At 36.8% G+C, this 20,466-nt stretch overlaps 1 protein-coding gene across 24 annotated transcripts in view; it reads right to left on the bottom strand.

The window, feature by feature from the left end:
• The window catches only part of PRR16 (proline rich 16), a 532,382-nt gene that overhangs the window by 124,385 nt on the left and 387,531 nt on the right, over positions 1 to 20,466 (bottom strand). Inside the window, exon 1 of one of the 24 annotated variants that reach the window (XM_072840693.1) lies at positions 7,870 to 8,004. The exons of the other annotated variants lie outside the window; for them this stretch is intronic. Coding sequence (XP_072696794.1) covers positions 7,870 to 7,911 — 42 coding nt within the window. The 5' untranslated portion in view covers positions 7,912 to 8,004. Of the gene's footprint in view, positions 1 to 7,869; positions 8,005 to 20,466 lie in introns of those variants that run through there. 24 annotated transcript variants of the gene reach the window in all.

Here is a 20,466-nt window from a genome sequence, read left to right as displayed (position 1 = left end):
AAACAATTTAATACATGGAAACACTGAAATTATTCCACAATTTGGTTAACTCTATTTTGGCATTTATTTAATCTTAAAATATATATATATATGAGAACTTATATATAAAATATAAAATATATATATATATATATAAAATATATATATATATATAAAGTTATAAACTTTATATATAAACTTATATAAAATATATATATATATATATATAAAGTTCTCATATATATATATATATATGAGAACTTTAAAAAAAAAACAGTTAAAAAAAAAGTTTCCAAAAAAAAAAAAAAAAAGAGTTTCCAGTTTAATAGGGACTTATCTGGGCAGCCCAGCCCGGGTGGCTCAGTAACCACTGAAGACGCTGCCTTCGGCCCAGGGTGTGATCTTGGAGACTCGGGATCGAGTCCCATGTCGGGCTCCCTGCACGGAGCCTGCTTCTCCCTCTGCCTGTGTCTGTGCCTCTCTCTCTCTCTCTCTCTCTCTCTGTCTCTCATGAATAAATAATTAAAATCTTTAAAAAAAATAGGGACTTATCACATGTACTTAGTATCTTCCTCTCCAAATCATATTTAGATGAGAGTAAAGTGGAAAAACAGTAATAAATTCAGAAAATTTTATCAAAGTGGGGTATATACAGATCAGAGATTTTTATAAATATAGGGATGAATTAACAAAAAGGTGGAAAAAGCACTGATGGAGTCCCAGAAAAATTCTAAACCTGAAAGTTTAGAGTATAAAGTTTAAAGTAAAGAGAGAGTGGGAGTGAGAAGTAATCCAAATTTTAGAGTCTGAAGTTGTTGAGTGACTATAATTCACAATGGAAAACACTGTGTCAAATGGCCTCACACTCTTTTAAAGTGCAGCAACATTAGCAACACAGTAATAGCTCATACTGAGAAAAACTGAGATTCTAGCTATAAGGAAATTGAACAGTGTTTCTCAAGGCTGTGTGTACTAGGTAATTCATAACAAAACTCTTCTCCTTTACTTTTTGATTGGGAAAGCAGTGGAAACGGGGTAAATACAGCTAGTTTCTCACTAGCTGGTCTAGACATGGTATAGTAGTGCCTGCCCATCTAACATATTCAGAAACTTCTATCAGCACTGTGCCTTGTCCTATATCTGGAAAAGACTGTAAAACATCTATATAATATAAATATATGCCCGAGGATCAAAAGATAATTGAGGGTAAATGTAAACAAAAGCACAAAATAGAAAAATCAGGATAAATGTACAGATCAATACTGATGATGAAGCTGCCATTATTAATGAACCAAAGAACTCCGCAGTAAATCTAATTAATGTGTTATAGACGTTTGAGAATGTCTTGCAGCTCTAAAATAAGAACACACAGTTATTTGAAAAAAAAAGGTAGTAGACATAAGAGAAATATTTGGAATATAAAACATAAATACTAACTTAAAAAGTTAGTAAAAAGGCCAGAAGATACAATCTAAGAAATGTTCCCAACCATAAAGCAAGAAGATTTTTTGGGGGGAAAGTAAAAGAAAAAATATTAAGACACTGAGAGCAAGAAAATCAATCCTGGAGCCCCAACTGATTGAGTTCCAGAAGAAGGGGGAAAATGTAGTATGACAACATTCAAAGGATCAATGATAGAACTTCAGATGATGGAAAGCATCATCTGAGGGTTAATCAGGATGGATAAAAAAGAAAACAAAGCCAATCTCCTACCACACAAACCCAGGACACTCAGAAAGAAATGAAAATCAAACAATCATCACAATTTCTTCAGGATGAAGACGACAAGAAACATTTTTACCAGCAACTTCAAGGGTTCTGGCTAAAGTGATTTCAACCTCAATTCTACACTTGGATCAATTAATAACTCATTGTAAGTGACAAAATATTTTTAGATAGTAGGGACAAGGACAGTGTATGTACGTTGTATCTTCTTCAAAAGTGAAGGGCATACTGTAACGCAGTAAAATGGAATCCAAGAAAGAAAGAATTAGAGCCAAGAAACAGATGAAAGCAAATAAAAGAATTTAAGAATAGCACCTGTATTGTTGACCTAAAAAGAAATATTAAAAAAAGATTTATTTATTTGTTTTAGGGTGGGAAGGGGCAGAAGGAGATGGAGGGAGAGAGAAAGAGTCTTAAGCAGACTCTGTGTTGAGCATGGAGCCCTATCCGGGGCTGGATCCCACAACCCTGAGATCTCGACCTGAGTCAAAACCAAGAGTAACAGACAGAGCCACCCAGGCACCCCTAAAAAATAGTTATTCATAACTGAACTGAAAAGCTCTAAGAAAAAATAATAATGAGTTACATTCAACATGTCATATAATTGGAAATTTGTAACACAGCAGTGAAATGGGGAAGAAGTACACCATTGGCAGTGTGATTGATAACAACGGTGGGCAAGAAGAGAATTCATTTGAATTTTCAACTGAATTCCCTTCTGGGAGGTTCAAGTTTAGAAACACATGTTTAAATTAATTTCTTTATGAGTTCATTACAACATTTCATTCTATTTTTATTATTGAGATATTGATTATTGGTTGATCTCTTCTACACATGGAAAAAACAATAGATTAATTCTTCATTGTCCATAAAGATGGAGTCAAATTACATGAGTTGAAGTTAAAAAAAAAAGTGTTTGAGCATATTACTACTTAGTTGACTAATTGGAAAATAAAGACAAGTAGGGTACCTGGGTGGTTTAGTTGGTTAAGTGTCCAACTCTTGATTTAGGCTCAGGTCATGATCTCAGGGTCATGAGATCAAGTCCCACAATGTGACCTGAGTCTAACTCTGCAATCAGCAGAGTCTGCTTGAGATTCTTTCTCTCCCCTACCTCTCCTCCTCCCCCCTCACACTGTCTCTAATAAATAAATAAAATCTTAAAGAAAAAAAAAGAAAATAAAGTAGTTAAAAGGGGTTATGTCTTAGGAAAGGACTCGATATTGGATAGAGATGATAAAGAAGGAGGGGTACCTGGATGGCTTAGTTGGTTAAGTGCCTGAGATCTCAGCTCAGGGTCATGAGTTTAAGTTCCGTGTTGGGCTCTCTGCTGGGTGTGGAGTCTACTTAAAAAAAGGGGCGGGGTGGATAAAAGAAGGAGAATTGTACTGGTATGCCCTTATAAAGAACCTGATTTGGAGATGGGAATGCAAGTGCATATAACTAGCTCGACAGTGGTTAAAATCATACCCAAGAAAATCAGAAAGGATGAAGTAGACTTGATTCTTCCCTGCATAGGTTAATAATTATGATACATTGTGTGTGTGCATGCTGGTAAAAGGATCTGCAAGTATAGGAAAGCAGGAGTGATCTACTCTTTCCAAGCAGTGGTTGGTAGCATTGGTTAGAGATACTTTCTAAGCCAGGTGACACCTGAGAGAAGTCTTGAATGATAAAATTTGGAGGAAAAGTCATCTCTTGGCAGAGGCAATAGCATGAAGGTACGAAATACTATTTTTTATGTGTTTATAAAAAATAAAGTAAGAAATGACAAGTGAATAGGACACAAGGCTGAAAACAGATAAAGGCCAGGTTGTGGAGGGCCCAGTGGGCCACAATGAGAAGTTTGGATGCTGTAAATTGCAATTTTAAAGATGAGTCCTCAGAAAGTTGAGATTTGCAGCACCATAAAAAAAAAATGTTTGAAGTTAATGCTTTGACAGAGAAATGCAAATATACGCTCATGTTGTAGTAGATTCATTTCCTTAAAGTTATAACTTATTTATAACCATAGTATTGAAAGTATATAGATAACCTTGATCTAGTAATAAAATTCAACTCTTGATATGATTTGTCCAAAAATGTTATTGGACACTGACAGCCTTGGAAAACCACACAAGTTTCAACAGGTTATGTTACTTGAAACACTAAATAATCAAAAAAATTTAACTCTACAGTATTCTAAACCAAGATATTCAATTTTTAAAAAAACTCATAACATAAATGTTCCCAGTTCCATTAAATCAATTCTGTACAGGACCATAAGCATTTTTGAGATGCTCTTGAAGGAAGTAGAAATCCCTGAAATTATTATACAGGCATATTTCATTTTATTATTGTGATCTGCTTTATTGCACTTTGCAGATACTGCATTTCTGCATACAAATTGAAGGTTTGTCACAACCTTGCATCGAGCAAGTCTGCTGGCATTTTTCCAACAGCATTTGGCCTCTTCATGTCTCTGTGTCACATTTTGGTAATTCTCACAGTATTTGAAACTGTCTCATTATTGTTATATTTGTTATGTTGATCTCTGATAAGGTGTCTTTGATGTTCCTATTGTAATTGTTTTGGGGAACCGTGAACCATATACATATTAAGATGTGAAATTTTAATCAATATACATATCGTATGTTTTCCAACTGTCCTATTGACTCACTGTTCCCCCAACTCTCTCCCTCTCCTTGAACCTCCCTATTCCCTGAGACACAATATATTGAAATGAGGCCAATTAATACCCCAACAATGGCCTCTAAGTGTTTACATGAAAGGAAGAATCGCATGTCTTTCACTTTAAATCAAAAGCTAGAAATGATAAAGCCTAGTAACGGAGGCATGTCACATGGTGAGACAGGCTGGAAGCGAGTCTCTTGTATGAAACAGCCAATTGTGAACACAAAGGGAAAGTTCTTGAAGGAAATTAAAAGTGTTCTTCCAGCGAACACAAGAATGATAAGAAAGCAAAACAGCCTTATTGCTGATATGGAGAAAGTCATAGTGGTCTGGATAGAAGATCAATCCAACCACAACATTCTCTTAGGCCAAAGCATAATTCAGAGCAAGGCCCTAACTTTCTTCACGTCTGTGAAGGCTGACAGAGGTAAGGAAGTTGCAGAAGAAAAGTCCGAGGCTAGCAGAAGTTGGTTTATGAGGTTTAAGAAAAAGAAATCATCTCTGTAACATAGAAGTACAAGGGGAACAGCAGGGGCTGACATAGAAGCTGCAGCAAGTTCTCCAGAAAACTTAGCTAAAAGATCACTCATGAGGCTACACTAAACAACACATTTTCAATGTAGACAAAACAGCCTGATTTTGTAAGAAGATGCCACCCGAGATTTTCACAGTTAGAGAGGAGAAGTTGGCACCAGGCTTCAAAGCTTCAAAGGACAGGTGACTCTCTTGTTAGGGGCTAATGCAGCTGGTGACTTTAAGTTCGGAACCCAGGGCTCATTTACCTTTTCAAAAATCCTAAGGCCTTTAATAATTCTGCTAAATTTACTCTGCCTGTGCTCTGTGAGTGGAAAAACAAAGCCTGGGTGACAGCACATCTGTTTACAATATGATTTACTGAATATTTGAAGCCCACTGTTGAGAACTACTGCCCAGAAAAAAAAAAAAAGGTTCTTTTCAAAATATTACTTCTCACTGACAATGCACCTGGTCACCGAAAAGCTCTGATGGAGATGTGCAATGAAATTGATATTGTTTACATTCCTGCTAACATACATGCACACTGCCACCCATGGATCAAGTCTCGTTATTGGAGAAATAGATTTCACAGCTGTCCCAGACCGTGATTCCTCTGATGGCTCCGAGCAAAGTAAATAAAAAACTTTCTGGAAAGGATTCACTAGTCTAGATGCCATTAAGAGCACTTGTGATTCAAGGGAAAAAGCCAAAATCTCAACATTCAAAGGAGGTAGGAGGAAACTGGTTCCAACACTCCTGGGTAACTTTGAGGGGTTCTAGACTTCAGTGGAAGAAGTCACTGCAAAGGTGGTGGACACGGCAAGAGAAGTGCAGCCTGAAGACAGGATTGAACTGCTGCCATCTCATGATAAAACTTGAATGGATGAGGCATTGCTTCTTATGGATGAGCAGAGAAAGTGGTTTCTTGAGATAGAATCTACTCCTGGGGAAGATGCCGTGAAGATAATTGAAATGACAATGAAAGATCTAGAACATGACATACACTTAGTTGGTAAAGCAGTGGGAGGGTTTGAGACAATTGTCCAACTCTGAAAGAAGTCCTGGTGTGGGTAAAATGCTATCAAACAGCATTGTATGCTACAGAGAAAGCATTCATGAAGCGACATGTCACGCAACACAACAAACATCACTGCTGTCTTCCTTTAAGAAACCGTCATAGCCACCCCAACCTTCAGTGCCCACTACCCTGATGGGTCCTCAGCCGTCAACATCGAGGCAAGATCCTCCACCAGCAAAAAGACAGTAACTTGCTGAAGGCTCAGATGATGGTTAATATTTTTTAGCAATAAAATATTTTAAAATTAAGGCATGTACATTGTTTTTTAAGACATAATGCTATTGCACACTTCACAGACTACGGTATAGTGCAAACATAACTTTGTATGCATGGAAACAAAAAAAATCATTTCGCTTTATGGAGATATTTGCCTTTTTGCCCTGGTCTGGAACTGAACTCACAATACCTCTGAGGTATGACTGTACACAGTTTCTAACAGTGACAGGCCACCTAAATGCATACTCTTTAGAGTAAACATAAAACAATAAGTATTAAGGTAGAAAGAGCCATTAAATCATGGCTTAGCTTCATATAATTAACATGTACTATGCATGCTATAAATACCACATTTACTTATCATTTTTTTAAAGATTTATTTAATTTATTTATTTATGATAGTCACACACAGAGAGAGAGAGAGAGAGAGAGGCAGAGACATATGCAGAGGGAGAAGCAGGCCCCATGCACCAGGAGCCCGACGTGGGATTTGATCCCGGGTCTCCAGGATTGCGCCCTGGGCCAAAGGCAGGCGCTAAACCGCTGCGCCACCCAGGGATCCCTACTTATCATTTTTTTGCTTGTGTATCAGGTGAGGTATTTACTACTATTCTTTCTCCTGTGACAAACATTACCCACACATTATAAAGGCTGAAATGCCTTTATTAACTTTAATTTCTGCTTTTATAAGATATCTTGCTATTTTAACAGGCAACATGCTTCTACTGAGGCTACTTGTAAAGTATGGAAAAGGAAGTATTGCTCATCGTAATTGCTTTAGCAGCTTAATAGAGGTAAAAGACTCATCTCCTTGCACTTTGTGAGTATACACTTCAATATGATTCCACTATGCTAATAATATTCCAGAGGAGGCTGTAGCTCATGATAATGGAAGTGCAAACTTTAACACCAGCTTACAGCTCTCAATCTATCTTTTTGTATTTGTAAAAGTGTAAATGAAATAAATCTCAGGGTGTATATTATATTCCCTATTGATGTTAAACTAGCTCAATAAAAAATATTCTGTAAGCATCATGAGTAAGGTTGTACAAACAAAACCTCCCTCTAGCCAATTCATTCTTCTATCTATTCTCTGCATTGCAGTCAGACAGAGCTCTTAAAAAATATGTATATATTTCTTATACGTATTGACATAACATATTCAACCTCAAGTGATTTCCTACTGTTCTTAAAATCAAAGGCAAACAATTAAAAAGGTCATAATCTCTCTCAGATTTAGGTTTGGTTTTCCACATATGCATGCTCCTATGCCACTTTCTTCACTCCGCGCTCTTTTCATTTCTTCCAGTGCTTCAAAGAAACTAAGCTCCTATATCTGGGTCTATTTTTTTTTTTTTTTAAGAGATGGCTGGGGGAAGGGCAGAAGGAGAGGGAGAGAGAGAATCTTAAGAGAATCTTAAGCCCAACATGGGACTCAATCTCACAACTCTGAGATCATGACCTGAACCGAAACCAAGAGTTGGATGCTTAAGTGACTGAGCCATGGAGGTGTCCCCTATGGGTCTTTGTAAAACTCATTCATAGAGAATCTATAAATTTACATAGAAGTCCACCTAGACATAATCATTCCCCCACTGTTTTCTCCCATAAGACACACACCTGCATACACACGGACTCTGTTTCACACACCTTGCCTATCCTTAAAACATTAGTCTACATACCTCCTCTTCAAGGAAATTTTCCAGAATGCTCTCAAGTTCCATCCCAGAGCCCTAGAGCTTCTGCATGTAACTCTTCAGAGCACAGATCCCACTAATACAGTGATTAACTGTGCAATCAGCTCTTTAACGTCTATCTCTGTGGCAAGAATATAAACTCCCAAAGGGCAGGGTATCCTATGCCTTTATCTGGAACAGACATATATATTGAATGAATAAATAATACGTATTTTAAAAATCAAATGAAAAATACTATAACAAGACATTTTAAAGTTAGTTACCTATTACTTACAGATTGATGCTTATTTATAAACTTTTGGGGTGTTGAATTTGGGTTATAAATAAACTATATTAATGAGATTTCTAATTTCCCTCTCTTTCTAATATATACTGATATATTACATATATTTAATAATAAGTAATATGTAACATGTTATATATCACATATGTAATGTTTATGCATACATACATCTATGCATAGTTTAAAAATTTGGTAACTTTCAGATATAGCTCTCTTGAAGACACTAAAATGATACATTAAAATAAATGTGTAAGGGGATCCCTGGGTGGCTCAGCGGTTTGGCACCTGCCTTCAGCTCAGGGCGTGATCCTAGAGTCCCGGGATCGAGTCCCATGTCGGGCTCCTTGCATGGGGCCTGCTTCTCCCTCTGCCTGTGTCTCTGCATCTCTCTCTCTCTCTCTCTCTGTGTCTCTCATGAATAAATGAATAAAATCTTTAAAAAAAATAAATGTGTAAGATTTCTAAAGCATTTCATTTATCAATATCTCTAAAGAAATACATGTAGGCTAAAATGGCATTTTGACATATGTGTTTACTTTGTACATCTCAGATATTGAATTAAATGTTTAGTAAAAAACATAAAGGAAGAAGTCAGTAAATTAGATTTTTTTTGTCTAAAGTACCTTAGAATCCATGCAGAACATTAAATTATTTATTAAAAACACCAGAAAAAACCTGTTATTCCTTTCCATGATATTTCAAGCATATAATCAAACTATAGAAATAATAGCATGTATCAACTCTCAAAATAATAGTACTAGAAATATTGATATTGACAATACTATTTGATTTGAAGGTAGAATATCTGAAAGTAAATTTAATACAGACTCTGACTAGTTACACAATGGTGAAACCGGGTCTTTCCTTTCTGGCATTAGTTCCCAATTTCATCAATTGAAAAAAGAAGAAGAGAGAGAGAAACTGTCTGTGGCATCTGTGATACTGCTGTAGCCATGGGTAAAATATTTTGAGAGGAGAGAGGAAAGAACAATTAATTCTACCATGGAGGGAAAGACAATGTCAGGGAAGGTCCAGGAGGTAGGAAATATTTAAAATGGACCTTGAAGGATAAGGTAAAAAATAGTGGAAGAACACTTAAAGCACAACAACATGCAATGCTAAGGAAGGAAGGTTTGAAAAATAAATTGCAATTTCCAGATGTGGAAAGTCATTTGATATAGCAAACTGTAAGGGATATGGGATGGATGTGTGTGTGTGTGTGCACACACTGTGGACACATGAAGGAGCAGTCTAGGAAGGGAAAACAAATGTAAGGAGAGAAAAGGAGAAAGATGCGGGTGAGGAAGTGCTAGAATGCTTACAGGTCTTCACTAGCATCCTAAATACCATGAGTGTGGCTTGTATCTGAAAAAAAAAAAAAAAAGGCAAAGTTTGAACAGAAAAAGGATGTGAGCATCTATGATTTTATAAAGCCCCGAGGAAGTGGAAACACATTGCCATAAAGCAAGCCATTAAAAAAGATTATTCTTGTCCTAAGCAAACCTAGGAATAATTACAGAAAATGATGCAAATGGGAAGATTATATTACATTATTTTTGCATTAGTGAAAACATATGAAAATCTCTGAAGCTCATCTTTAAAACGTCTTTCCCAACTTAAAAGTACCCAGTCTAACTCAATTAGGGTGAGAGCATGTTTAGCACGAATGTACACAGGGACACCATCCTTGATTTAATAAAGGTATGCAGGCGTTATGATATTCCCTCTGTGCCTGAGTTCCAGCATTCTTAATGGAATAAGGTGTGTTATATTTTAAAATATAATACCTGCATGTCTAATTAAATGAACCAGAATATATGAAATGAAAGGAAAAGAAAATTTAAAATTTGAAATTCTTTTAGAATTGGCTTCTCAAGCATCTGTCTTTATTGTCACAGGGCCCCAGAGATATTTTGTAAAAATAAATTGCATATAATTTGAAAAACAATGAAAATTTTCACCAAAGAGAGCCAGCAGCCACTTAAATGTGCCTAAGGCTTTGGAAATTGATATTTCATGGCTCTTATTGTTGCGAATTCCCTGAAAGACTTCAACACAATTTTTTTTTTCTTTGTGAGAATAGAGATTTCAGGGCACTCACAGCAAAAGTTATTCCTATGGGTTAGTTCTAACAAAACTGTTGGAAAAGGTGCTATAAATATACATGCTCTACATATGGTATTTGGATAAGAAAAATGTAGAATATTTTTCTAACACTCTTAAAACGTTAAGTCAATGAACACTGAAAACTTTAAAGCTTCTCTCACCTGTGAATATGCATTATTGACTACTTTTCACTTATTAAAATATGAAACACTGCCTTCCCCACATATAGTTTCAAATATTACAAACTTTGCTTATACTCAGGATAAGAGTCTCAAGTTGTAATATATATTCTATATTATGTAGTTATTTAAAACTTTGTAGTTATACAGTTAAACTTTTGGAAACCATAAAGACTTGTTTATTTTCACAATTATATTCCCATTGGTTTAGGAAAAAAAAAAAAAAAAAAAGCAAAGCCCTCTAGTGGCCAAAATTATATACAGATCCATGATAAATCCCCAAATTCTCTATTACTATTAAAAAAAATTAAGTAGCGTATTTGTTACACTGTTAGCATAAAGCCTTACTTATTCAAAGTGAAATTTTCTTTTTTCCTGAGGTCTAATTGAATGAAAAGGTAGGACAACTGTGCTATTTAAGTTAATTTCATTAAGGGATTTAAAAAAATATTCCATATAATATGAAATTATGAGTGCATAAGCCACATGTTCTGAAATGCCAAGATCAAATATGCGGAGGATTGATTTATATGGATTTTAGAACATAAGATTTTCCTATGTGTAAACCAACAATTAGGGAATGATAACTAAATCTGGGTAATTTGTAATACTCATTCAACTTTTTTTCTTTTTGCAAAAGACTAAGATTAAAACATTGATGTGAGAACTATACAAGGAATGTTTACAAAATAACAGAGCATTTTCAAGCATATCACAGAGTAAAGTGTTCACATCTGACAGGTGGAGGCCGTATGTATATACACCACAATAAAAAAAAAAGGAAACATGGTGAACAGCACCAAATACCACTGTGTAAAAAAGTGACAGAGAAAGAAGGCCTTGTCTTGCGCTTTAAAAAAAAAAAAAAAAAAAAAAAAAGATTTTATTCATTTGAGAGACAGAGACAGAAAGAGTGGGGGGGGGGAGGGTGGAAGGAGAGGGAGAAGCAGACTTCCTGCTGGTCAGGGAGCCCAAGGCAGGCTCCATCCCAGGACCCTGAGATCATGACCTGAGCCAAAGTCAGACACTTAATCAACCAACCACCCAGGTGCCCCTGCCTTGCCCTTTTCTAAATATTTCAAAAGAAGCTAGAAAGACTGATTGTGCTGTGAAATTTACAGATTTTTCAAGCATTGGTGCAATTTAAAAAAATGATGGTGCAGGGCAAGCCAAATCTTCACGCAGGCATCATTCACTTCACACATTACCAATCTGAGACCTCTGACTTAAAAGACTGAGTTACTACATGAATACACTATAGAGTTGGTCTCCTTTTACACAACTGAAAAAAATATTTTGGACAAACCTTCCTCTAAATTAAAAATCCTGGATTAGCCTTTCTCAAACAATAAACACAGGGCATCCAACTTTCCCAAGGGTCATTTTCTCTCTTAAGATATTTTTTTCTCAGCCCTGTCATGGTCTGAGATGTAGGAAGATGGTACACACAGCCATTGTTCCCAGGCCTGTAGCATAAATATCTTACAATACAAGGATCTGTCTGGTTCTGGTTATGTTCACTGTTCTAACAGATACACTGCCGAATATCATTACTGTTTAAAGTAAATTAATTTCCCAATTTCCATATTTACTATTGATAAATATAAATTACCTTCAGTCCATCTCAGAATAGGATGTGACACTGGGGTGTCATAGCACGTTATTGAGGCACTTTCCTGGTACAACTTAAACAATGGCTTAGCAAATAGGGCCAGTGCACCGTTAATGAGTTTAGATTCAATTGTCAGAAGCAACAGAATAATCATCTAATCCCCCAAAGTAGAAAGGGTGTACTCTACAGTTACATGAATGTGCATATAAGAGAGAGAAGAGTTTCTGAGATAAGAGAAGAAAGAAGTTGTAATGCTGAAAAGTCATAATAGATAACTTTCCTTTTTTTTTAAATAAAAGATGATTTTCAAAACAATGTTTTTCTTTCTAAAGCTCCTCTGGGAGCTCCTTCTCCTCAACTTCAAATGCTCTGGTACAAGCTAAGTCAAGACCAGAATCTACTTACTTAAGGCAGCATGATAGATAGAATCTCCAGGAAGCAATCCAAAGGAAAAGTTTCTGGGTAATAAGAGCCAACGGCTGGAGGCGGTGTGTACTGAATGAAAATGTAAATGAAATGACTTTTCATTGTTTTACTTTTTATACCCTATTCAACTTTTTCACTCTTTTCAGCAGCATGTGTGCATTGCTTTGCTCATAAAAAGAGAACTCCCAGTGAAAAGTTAGTATAAGTAGAATCTCCTCCCACAATAACAAACAAAGCAAGAAAGAGCAAAAGTGCTTAAGAACAGAAGTGGTGCCATTCACCATCTTATATGTGAAATAATATTAGCTAAAGAAAACAAGAGTTTTAGCTTGGCTCAGGCATCCCGAGATCCACCTTTATGCCTCGGTAAAGTACCAGTGAAGTTAACAAAAGTGCTCACATTTTCACAAATCATAACAAATATGAAAATGTGATGTGGACTGTGGGCAGGACTGCAGAATAGCAGGTGGCAGAACAAGGGAAGTGAGCAGGGGCTCAGGGCAGGAAGCAGATGTGCTGGGGCCATGCTGAACAGAAGTAACAATATGACACACAAAGACTTTCCCCATAGGCCCATGATAAACCCTGAACATGGTAGGAGAATGAACTAGAACACAGCATGACCTATGCTACAAAAGGAGAGGAGGTAATTCACTATTCCTTTTCATCTCCGCCTCTGCTCCTTCTCCCCCAGGTGTTCAAGCTCTGGGACTGTGGCTACTACATGAAAGCAGCTCACCTTCAACCTCGGGGCTTGCCTGGGAAAGGAAGTCAGACTCGGACACGAGAGGAAAGTGGTACAGAAATGTCACCCACACTGCTTGATACCCAAGGCAAGTGCTAAGAAAGATGAAGAAAACTGGTATGGAGATGCTATAAACAACATTGTGGCAAGGGCAGAGGGAAGGAAAGAAACACGGAACACACAAAAGGTGATGAATTCCATTTGGAAGAGATAGAAGAAGATGTGCCCTGAATGCTTTGTGCTAAAGATATACTTAATAAGATATACTTATTCCATTATCTAAAGCATTATCTAGGTCTACATTTATAGATACATAGATACATAATATACAGACATAGAGATACATTCAGAATGAAAGAGAAGAGAAACTAAAGAGCAAAAGAAACAAAATGAACTCTAAAACACCATCATTACCAAAATGATCAATAAAATGCAAAGAGCAAGACAGAGAATAGATATTACTGAAACTAAGTTATTGACCTTGATAAAAAGCCTTGGGAAGTCCAGGTTTCAATATAGAATTTTTGGACAATTCTGCATCCTATGTCAGGGTGTGGCAGTGAAGAAGACAAGTTCCCGGCCCCCAAGACCCTAGTCTTCCTTACACCATGAGGGGCTTCGAATGCACATATGGGGATACCCTAGCCCATACTTCCAAGCTCTGTCCCTAAATAGCCTCTGCAAAGTCACCTTTGGCTACTCTTTGGGTTCCAATATACCAGGGATTTGGTCTGCTCTCAGAAAGAAAGATCATGACAGGAAGTTGATACAAGTCCTTGAAGCATTTGGAGCTGATAGCTGGGGAATGCCAGGCTCTAGGGTACTGGGGTGTGATCTAGATGGGAAATACAGAAGTCAGCTGGACATGAGCGCTGGGTCAAGAAGCAGAACAAGAAGGCAGCACAAGAAGGCAGAACAAATGGAGCTGAACAAATGTTTGAGAGGGTGCTCTCAAACACAGTGTCATCCAAGCACGGGTCTCTCTTGATGAGCTCTAAAGTCTGTACTGACTGCAGAAATTAGGGAGGAAATAATAGATATGGAGAAAATAAAAGTGGATATCCATCATGGGAAATGTTGGTTTTCCTAGTAAATAGGCTCCACTATTATAAAGCAGAAAAAAAGCAATGTATACAAAAAGCTCATTTCTCTGATAGGGAGGAACTAGAGAATGTGGTTGTTTAAACTACACAATACCCATCAGTAAAATCTGCTGGTGAACAACTGCCACCGAGAAATATCCAGCACTTCAATGATAGGCAGCTGGGCAGAAGGGGCAAGTTGAATTCAAGTGAGAAAAATCAAGCTGGTATCAGAATTTTCCCAGAGCAATATCAAATGACAGGAGATGGAACAGCCATGCGCATCAGGTTCTGGTGAAGAAGAAGAAAATGTGACCCAAGAATGTGCTCCCCAGCCACAGCGTTGTGCAATATAGGAACAACAGACATCATAGTCTCAAATCTCCAGTATCAACAGGGCAGACACCACAATTCGCCAACCCAGATGATAGCAGGGAAAGCTGTGCAGAAAGGATTAGATCAATATTCATCACCCAGGTCCACACATCCCGAAGGAGAAAATATATTACCCGAGCATTTAAAAAAGTATCTGTCAAGTATGGAGACAACTGACAGAAAATAGCAAGCATCTGAGAACACAAAGACTACAGGATCTCTTGAACACTTCTTTGAAAGCAAATGTACAAATAAAAACAAACAGAAATTACTTGACAGTATACTTGACAACACAGGATCTCATCAAACATGGATGAGGATTTCAAATCCACTTTCGCTTTTATTTATTTATTTATTTTCAAAGATTTTGTTTATTTGAAAGAGCAAGAGAGAGTGAGACAGAGAGGGAGCGCTAGTAGGGGGAGGAGCAGAGGGGAAGGGAGAAGCAGGCTCCCACTGAGCAGGAACCCCAAAGTGGGGCTTGATCCCAGGATCATGACCTGAGCCAAAGGCAGATGCTTAACTGGCCACCCAGGAGGCCCCACTTTTGCTTTTTATATTTCCTAAGCATCAAGCAATAAAATTAGAAATTAAATTCATAAATTATACCACTTATGGAAATTCTAAAAATGCAGGTAAGACCCTATATTGTCATGAGTATGTATGTAGTAAAAGTTCAAAGAGGAAGGGGGTGGTTGGGTTGGGATCAAGGGACTCAGAGGTTTTGTGGTTTCTGTGTTGTTGAAACAGAAAGAAAAAAAATTCCTAGGCAGACAGAGCACACCAGAATATCTATAAAATCTGTTTCTCTGGTACCATGTGCCTGTTAATATTATTTTTTGTAGTTGTCTGTGTGCTTAAAAATGTTCTGAATTAAAAATGTTTAAAAATACAAAGCCTACAAAATGTCTTAGTTTGTGTTACCAGGTAGGGGCTCTGAACATTTTTAATACATAGTGTATTAAGTTATCAAAATTTACATCCTATGTTAAGAAAACATAAAGAGTATCATTGGCAAGCTTCTTCAGCAAGGATGCCTGTCAATGAAAAAGAGTTACAAAATATGTTGCCACTAACATCCTGTCATTTAAAATGTGTTGCAAACAAAAAATATTCATAAGATATATGGTTTCAAATTTAAAAACAACTAGAAGTTTGGGGATCAGAAAAAAGTTGATGCACTGACTCTAAAATGTTTGCTTTGCATAAAGCAATGGATGTATTTGTACTGTCCTACATAGTTTCATAATTTGAAGGTGAGCGCAGTAGTGGAGTTCTCCTCCATGACCCGTGCTTTACATTCAAGATTGCTAAGGAGGCAATCTAAGATATGAGTAAGAAGACTCTGACTTGAGAATGTGTATGATGACACAGATGTAGTGACAGGAGGGCATGCGTGTTATCTCAGCTTCTCACTGACCAGGCTCAGGAACCTGTGAGAGTGCTTTGGCTATGAAATCTCTCATCTCCTTGACATCGAATGTTCTGTTAACCAAATTGTAAAGCTTCTCCTAGACAATGTGGTTGGACGCATGGTGGGATGAGAAAGAGACCAGAAAATAGATCTTCACTTTGAATGTGGAAAGCTTTTGAGATTGATTTAATTATTGTACTCATCTGAATAATTTCTGAAGACAGTGGTGTGGTGGACATAGGTATTTCTGCTTTCCCTCGTCTTTTATCTAGTGCTGTTTAGGTTTCGCACAGGTTGTGGGCTCCATGGAGAAAGAAACTTCAGAGCATGTCTCTGGACACCCATGGAAAACTGTTACACCAGCTGCAGAAACACCCAAATCCTATAAATCCAGGTGTGGCTAAAGTTGATATACTATACAGGGATATATTACACCAGAAAATTATAGAGCCATTAACTTCTCAGGATGGCGTGAGGAATGCCTGCCATTGTGAAATCACGTATTGTTCCAGAAAACAAAAATGTGCAAGAAAATTCTGTAAGGTGACTCTATAGAGAGAACAATGGAATTTAAATCTATTAATATTTCATTTCATATGTGGGTCCATAGGTAGACTTTTCTGGAAACAAAAGATAATGGGCGACCAGTACTTCCAGAGGGTACTCAAAGAAACAACGGCTGGTATTGAGGTAGCAGGCTCAGGAAAGTAGGAAGAAAACTCTCCTAATGGAACGCAAGTTTCCTCCCAACAGAGAACAGGATTATTCCTTAACAGTTAATTCTTAATGGTTAAATCCAATAGACAAAAGAGTAAAAAATGCAGAGGATTGGGGGCAATTTTTTGAAGATGAAGAAACATTAATACCTGTAATGTTTCCTTCCTAGTGGAGTCCAATATGTTCATATACTTACTTCTTTGGACCTTGAGAATGTGGAATGAATGGAAGAGTTTGCAAAGAACAAATATAAAGTTGTTCCTTTTCACTTCCTCTAGTGACTTAGCTATATGCAGAGAACACATTTGTTCAGCTCCAAGTATAAGGAGGGCATCTTCTGGCCTCCACTGTGTGGGGTTGACTGGGTCACCCTGGGATTCAGTACTTAGACTAATTTATGCTTTCAGACAGAGGTACACTGTTAAATGTTTAACAATCAGATCTCCAGGAGGAAAAAAAGTCCCTGCTAAATGTCATTAACTGATTTCCATGGTGTACATACTTTGATCACAGCTCATTTTAAGCTACCAACATGATGTCACTAATCATGGAGCTGGGGAAGTGCATGAACAATGGGCTCTCACAGCCCCTATGAGTTGGCTCCAGCTACCACCGCATGTGTCATTCTTCAGGCTGATTTTATCAGTAACTTAGGTGATATTTTAGATTCAAATTGCTTATGCTGATTCTCAATTGGTTTAAAGCTGGAGTTGGCAAGAGGAGAGCTAATTATTTGTCTCCCTCAAACAGCAAAATATACACGGTCTAGTACAGGGATCATTTCTAATTTACCCTTAGAGCTCTGTGAGTAATAGAGTAAATGAATCCTATGAAACACTTAGCAAATTAAAATGAATGAATATACTTGAGTTTTGATGATGCAGAGATATTTCTATATATATAAAATAGCATGATGTGCAACCTTTATTCAAATAATCTAGGCTCTTATGTAAAAAAATTCATTTAGCTACTAACAAGGTAAATGCAGACATTTCTCATTCTAAAGCCTTGGGGAATAAAAATACTTAGTCCTTTTATTATTAACCTCAAATATTTCTACTGAAAGTGTTTGGATATGTTTTCTTCACACACATATGGTCAACTCATAATAAATGTATATTGAATTAAAGAAAATCCCAGTTTAATAATGAAACATTAAGCACAAAAATATCACATATGTGTAAGTCAACAACAGAGTGACTATTTAAATTGATTATTTCGATTAGACACAAAAATTATATAAGTGGTTATTTTTAAAAAATGGCAAAAAGCTACTTTGGCAAGGTGTATATGTCAACCTAAATACACCCCTTTTGGAGCTTATTTGTCACAGTGAATTACTGGATTTCAGGTGCTGACTTCTGTACTTACATTTATTTTTCCCCTATTCTGGTATGTTTCATAAGTACTTAAACTTTTTTTTTTTTTTTTTAAGAATCATTACTACCATTACAGAGTTTTTCTACTTCTTTTAGATCTCAATGTGATGAGATATCATGTAAAAAAATTTTTTTTTCACATAATTGCTACCACCTTTCAGCTTTACATCTATTAAGAGGTGCTATAAGAAGTGAACAGGCAATTGAGCCAAAGACAGCAAACACATAACTTTAAATTAGTTACACAATTAAGTTTCCTCAGTTGGCTTCTTTTGCCATGATGCTGAGGTAGTATAATAGCAGATTTCCAGTCAGCAGAAATTAGAGTACAATAAAACCATAATGACATGGTAAGTAGGCTCCAAGAGATTCATTCATGTAGAAGTTGGTAATTATACTGTAAGGATAACAAAGCAAACTGGACACATCTCTGCAGCTAGCAGAGCTGGGATGCTACAGGTCTGGATGTGCAATCAAAATCTATGAAGTCTCAGCTCAAAATGGGCACCACCTGGTGGCAGCTGTCCACTCTGTCTTAAATGTAGAAGTGGACAAAGGTCAGATTCCAAGACTTGCTGGGATTTCGGGAGAGTGATAATAATTTAGGAATCTCCTGATTAGCTGGCACCTGTGTCATCCCCCAACCACAGAGTTGGGAAGGATGAATACCAAGACCAGGAGGACCTTCCTCAACCTGCCTGGCTCCCCAAGTAAGGTCTCATTTTTCCTTCCATATCCAGCCTCCTCATTTGATCCTCTTCATTTAAATATATGGAGCGGATTGAGGATGAAAACCAACCTTCAATCACTATCATCCAAATTTGCATTATTGTGGGGCATGTAATTGCATGGTTTTATTGCATTACATTTGATTCTAGAGCATTTTAATGGATAATCCCACAGACCATTTCCCTGAGTTTTCAGATTATAAATTAAATTAGGAAATGTTAAGGGAAAAAAATGAAGCATCAAAATGGGTCCTCAAGTATTACTAAACCACTCCTTCTACCCCTCCTTCCTCTCATCTATTTTTTGCTAATTTATGTGACAGTTTCTCTCTCTCTCTCTCTCTCTCTATATATATATATCCACCTCCTCCCATACTTTTCTTTACATAATAAACTATTAAGTATCATAAAACTCTTTTTAAAAAGTGTTTTATTACTCAAGAAAAAACATGCATTGAAAACCTCTGTCAACGTAATAAATTTCTTATCCTTTGATTATGTGTACAATTCAATTTTATGGACTTAATGCCAACAAGCCAATATATATAATCACTAGTAGAAAATGAGCATTTATATCATTAACTACCACATTATTAAGTACTCATCATTTCTACAGGCCAGAGTTAACATGAACAATATATGAGCAAGTTACGGGAAAAGGCTGGTGGGTTGTATATTAAGGAAAAATAAGGGAAGATGTGAACAATGAGAAGGAGATCTCTTTTGCTTTATGAAGTTTCTGAAGTTTTTCTGTCCTATCAGTTTTTTTGTCTATTCTCACCCTCCACTGATGGTTCAATATATCTTGGTGTGTCTTTCACAGCATTTTTTTTTCCGGTGGTGGATCTTCAATAACTATGCCCTCATCATCTTTATTGTCATGGTTCACGAAGGGAATGCAAAAGTTCACAAAGACAGGCATATTGCTTATAAATATAAATATTGCTCAACCTTATCATTAAATATCATCTTTCATTGAGAAAACAGCAAAAGTGAAAACTTTTACAATATAGCCTTGGCAAGCATGTAACCTAAGTTGGTTATTTGATTTAGATAGTTTAGTGGACAATGTTTTAAAAGAATATAAAGAGGTTGCTTGGTCTCAGTACAAACAAGACTGCACACAGGCTGCTCCATGCATTTATATTATACACCCGAGGCACCATGAAAATATTTGCGTGGGCGCATAGGGCAGACTAATTCTGGTAGGTAATTTTAAATTAATCAAAATGAAAAATAAACATATCATTTGGCCCTCAACTCTATATCTAGGATTCACATTACCTGTGTGTAAGTATTTATATACATATTTTCTTTCTCATGTTCACTAAGGTACTATTTGCAATACAGGTACATATGTGTCAACAGAGATATATTCTCATCATGAATATAAGAATGCTAATCTAAATATCATTTGTTGGGCAGCTCGGGTGGCTCAGCGGTTTAGTGCCACCTTCAGCCCAGGGTGTGATCCTGGAGACCCGGGATTAAGTCTCGTGTCGGGCTCCCTCCCTGCATGGAGCCTGCTTCTCCCTC

Source organism: Canis lupus, chromosome 10 (assembly GCF_048164855.1).
Source record: "Canis lupus baileyi chromosome 10, mCanLup2.hap1, whole genome shotgun sequence".
In the NCBI taxonomy this organism is placed as follows: Eukaryota; Metazoa; Chordata; class Mammalia; order Carnivora; family Canidae; genus Canis; species Canis lupus.
This window is presented reverse-complemented; position numbering and strand designations above follow the sequence as displayed.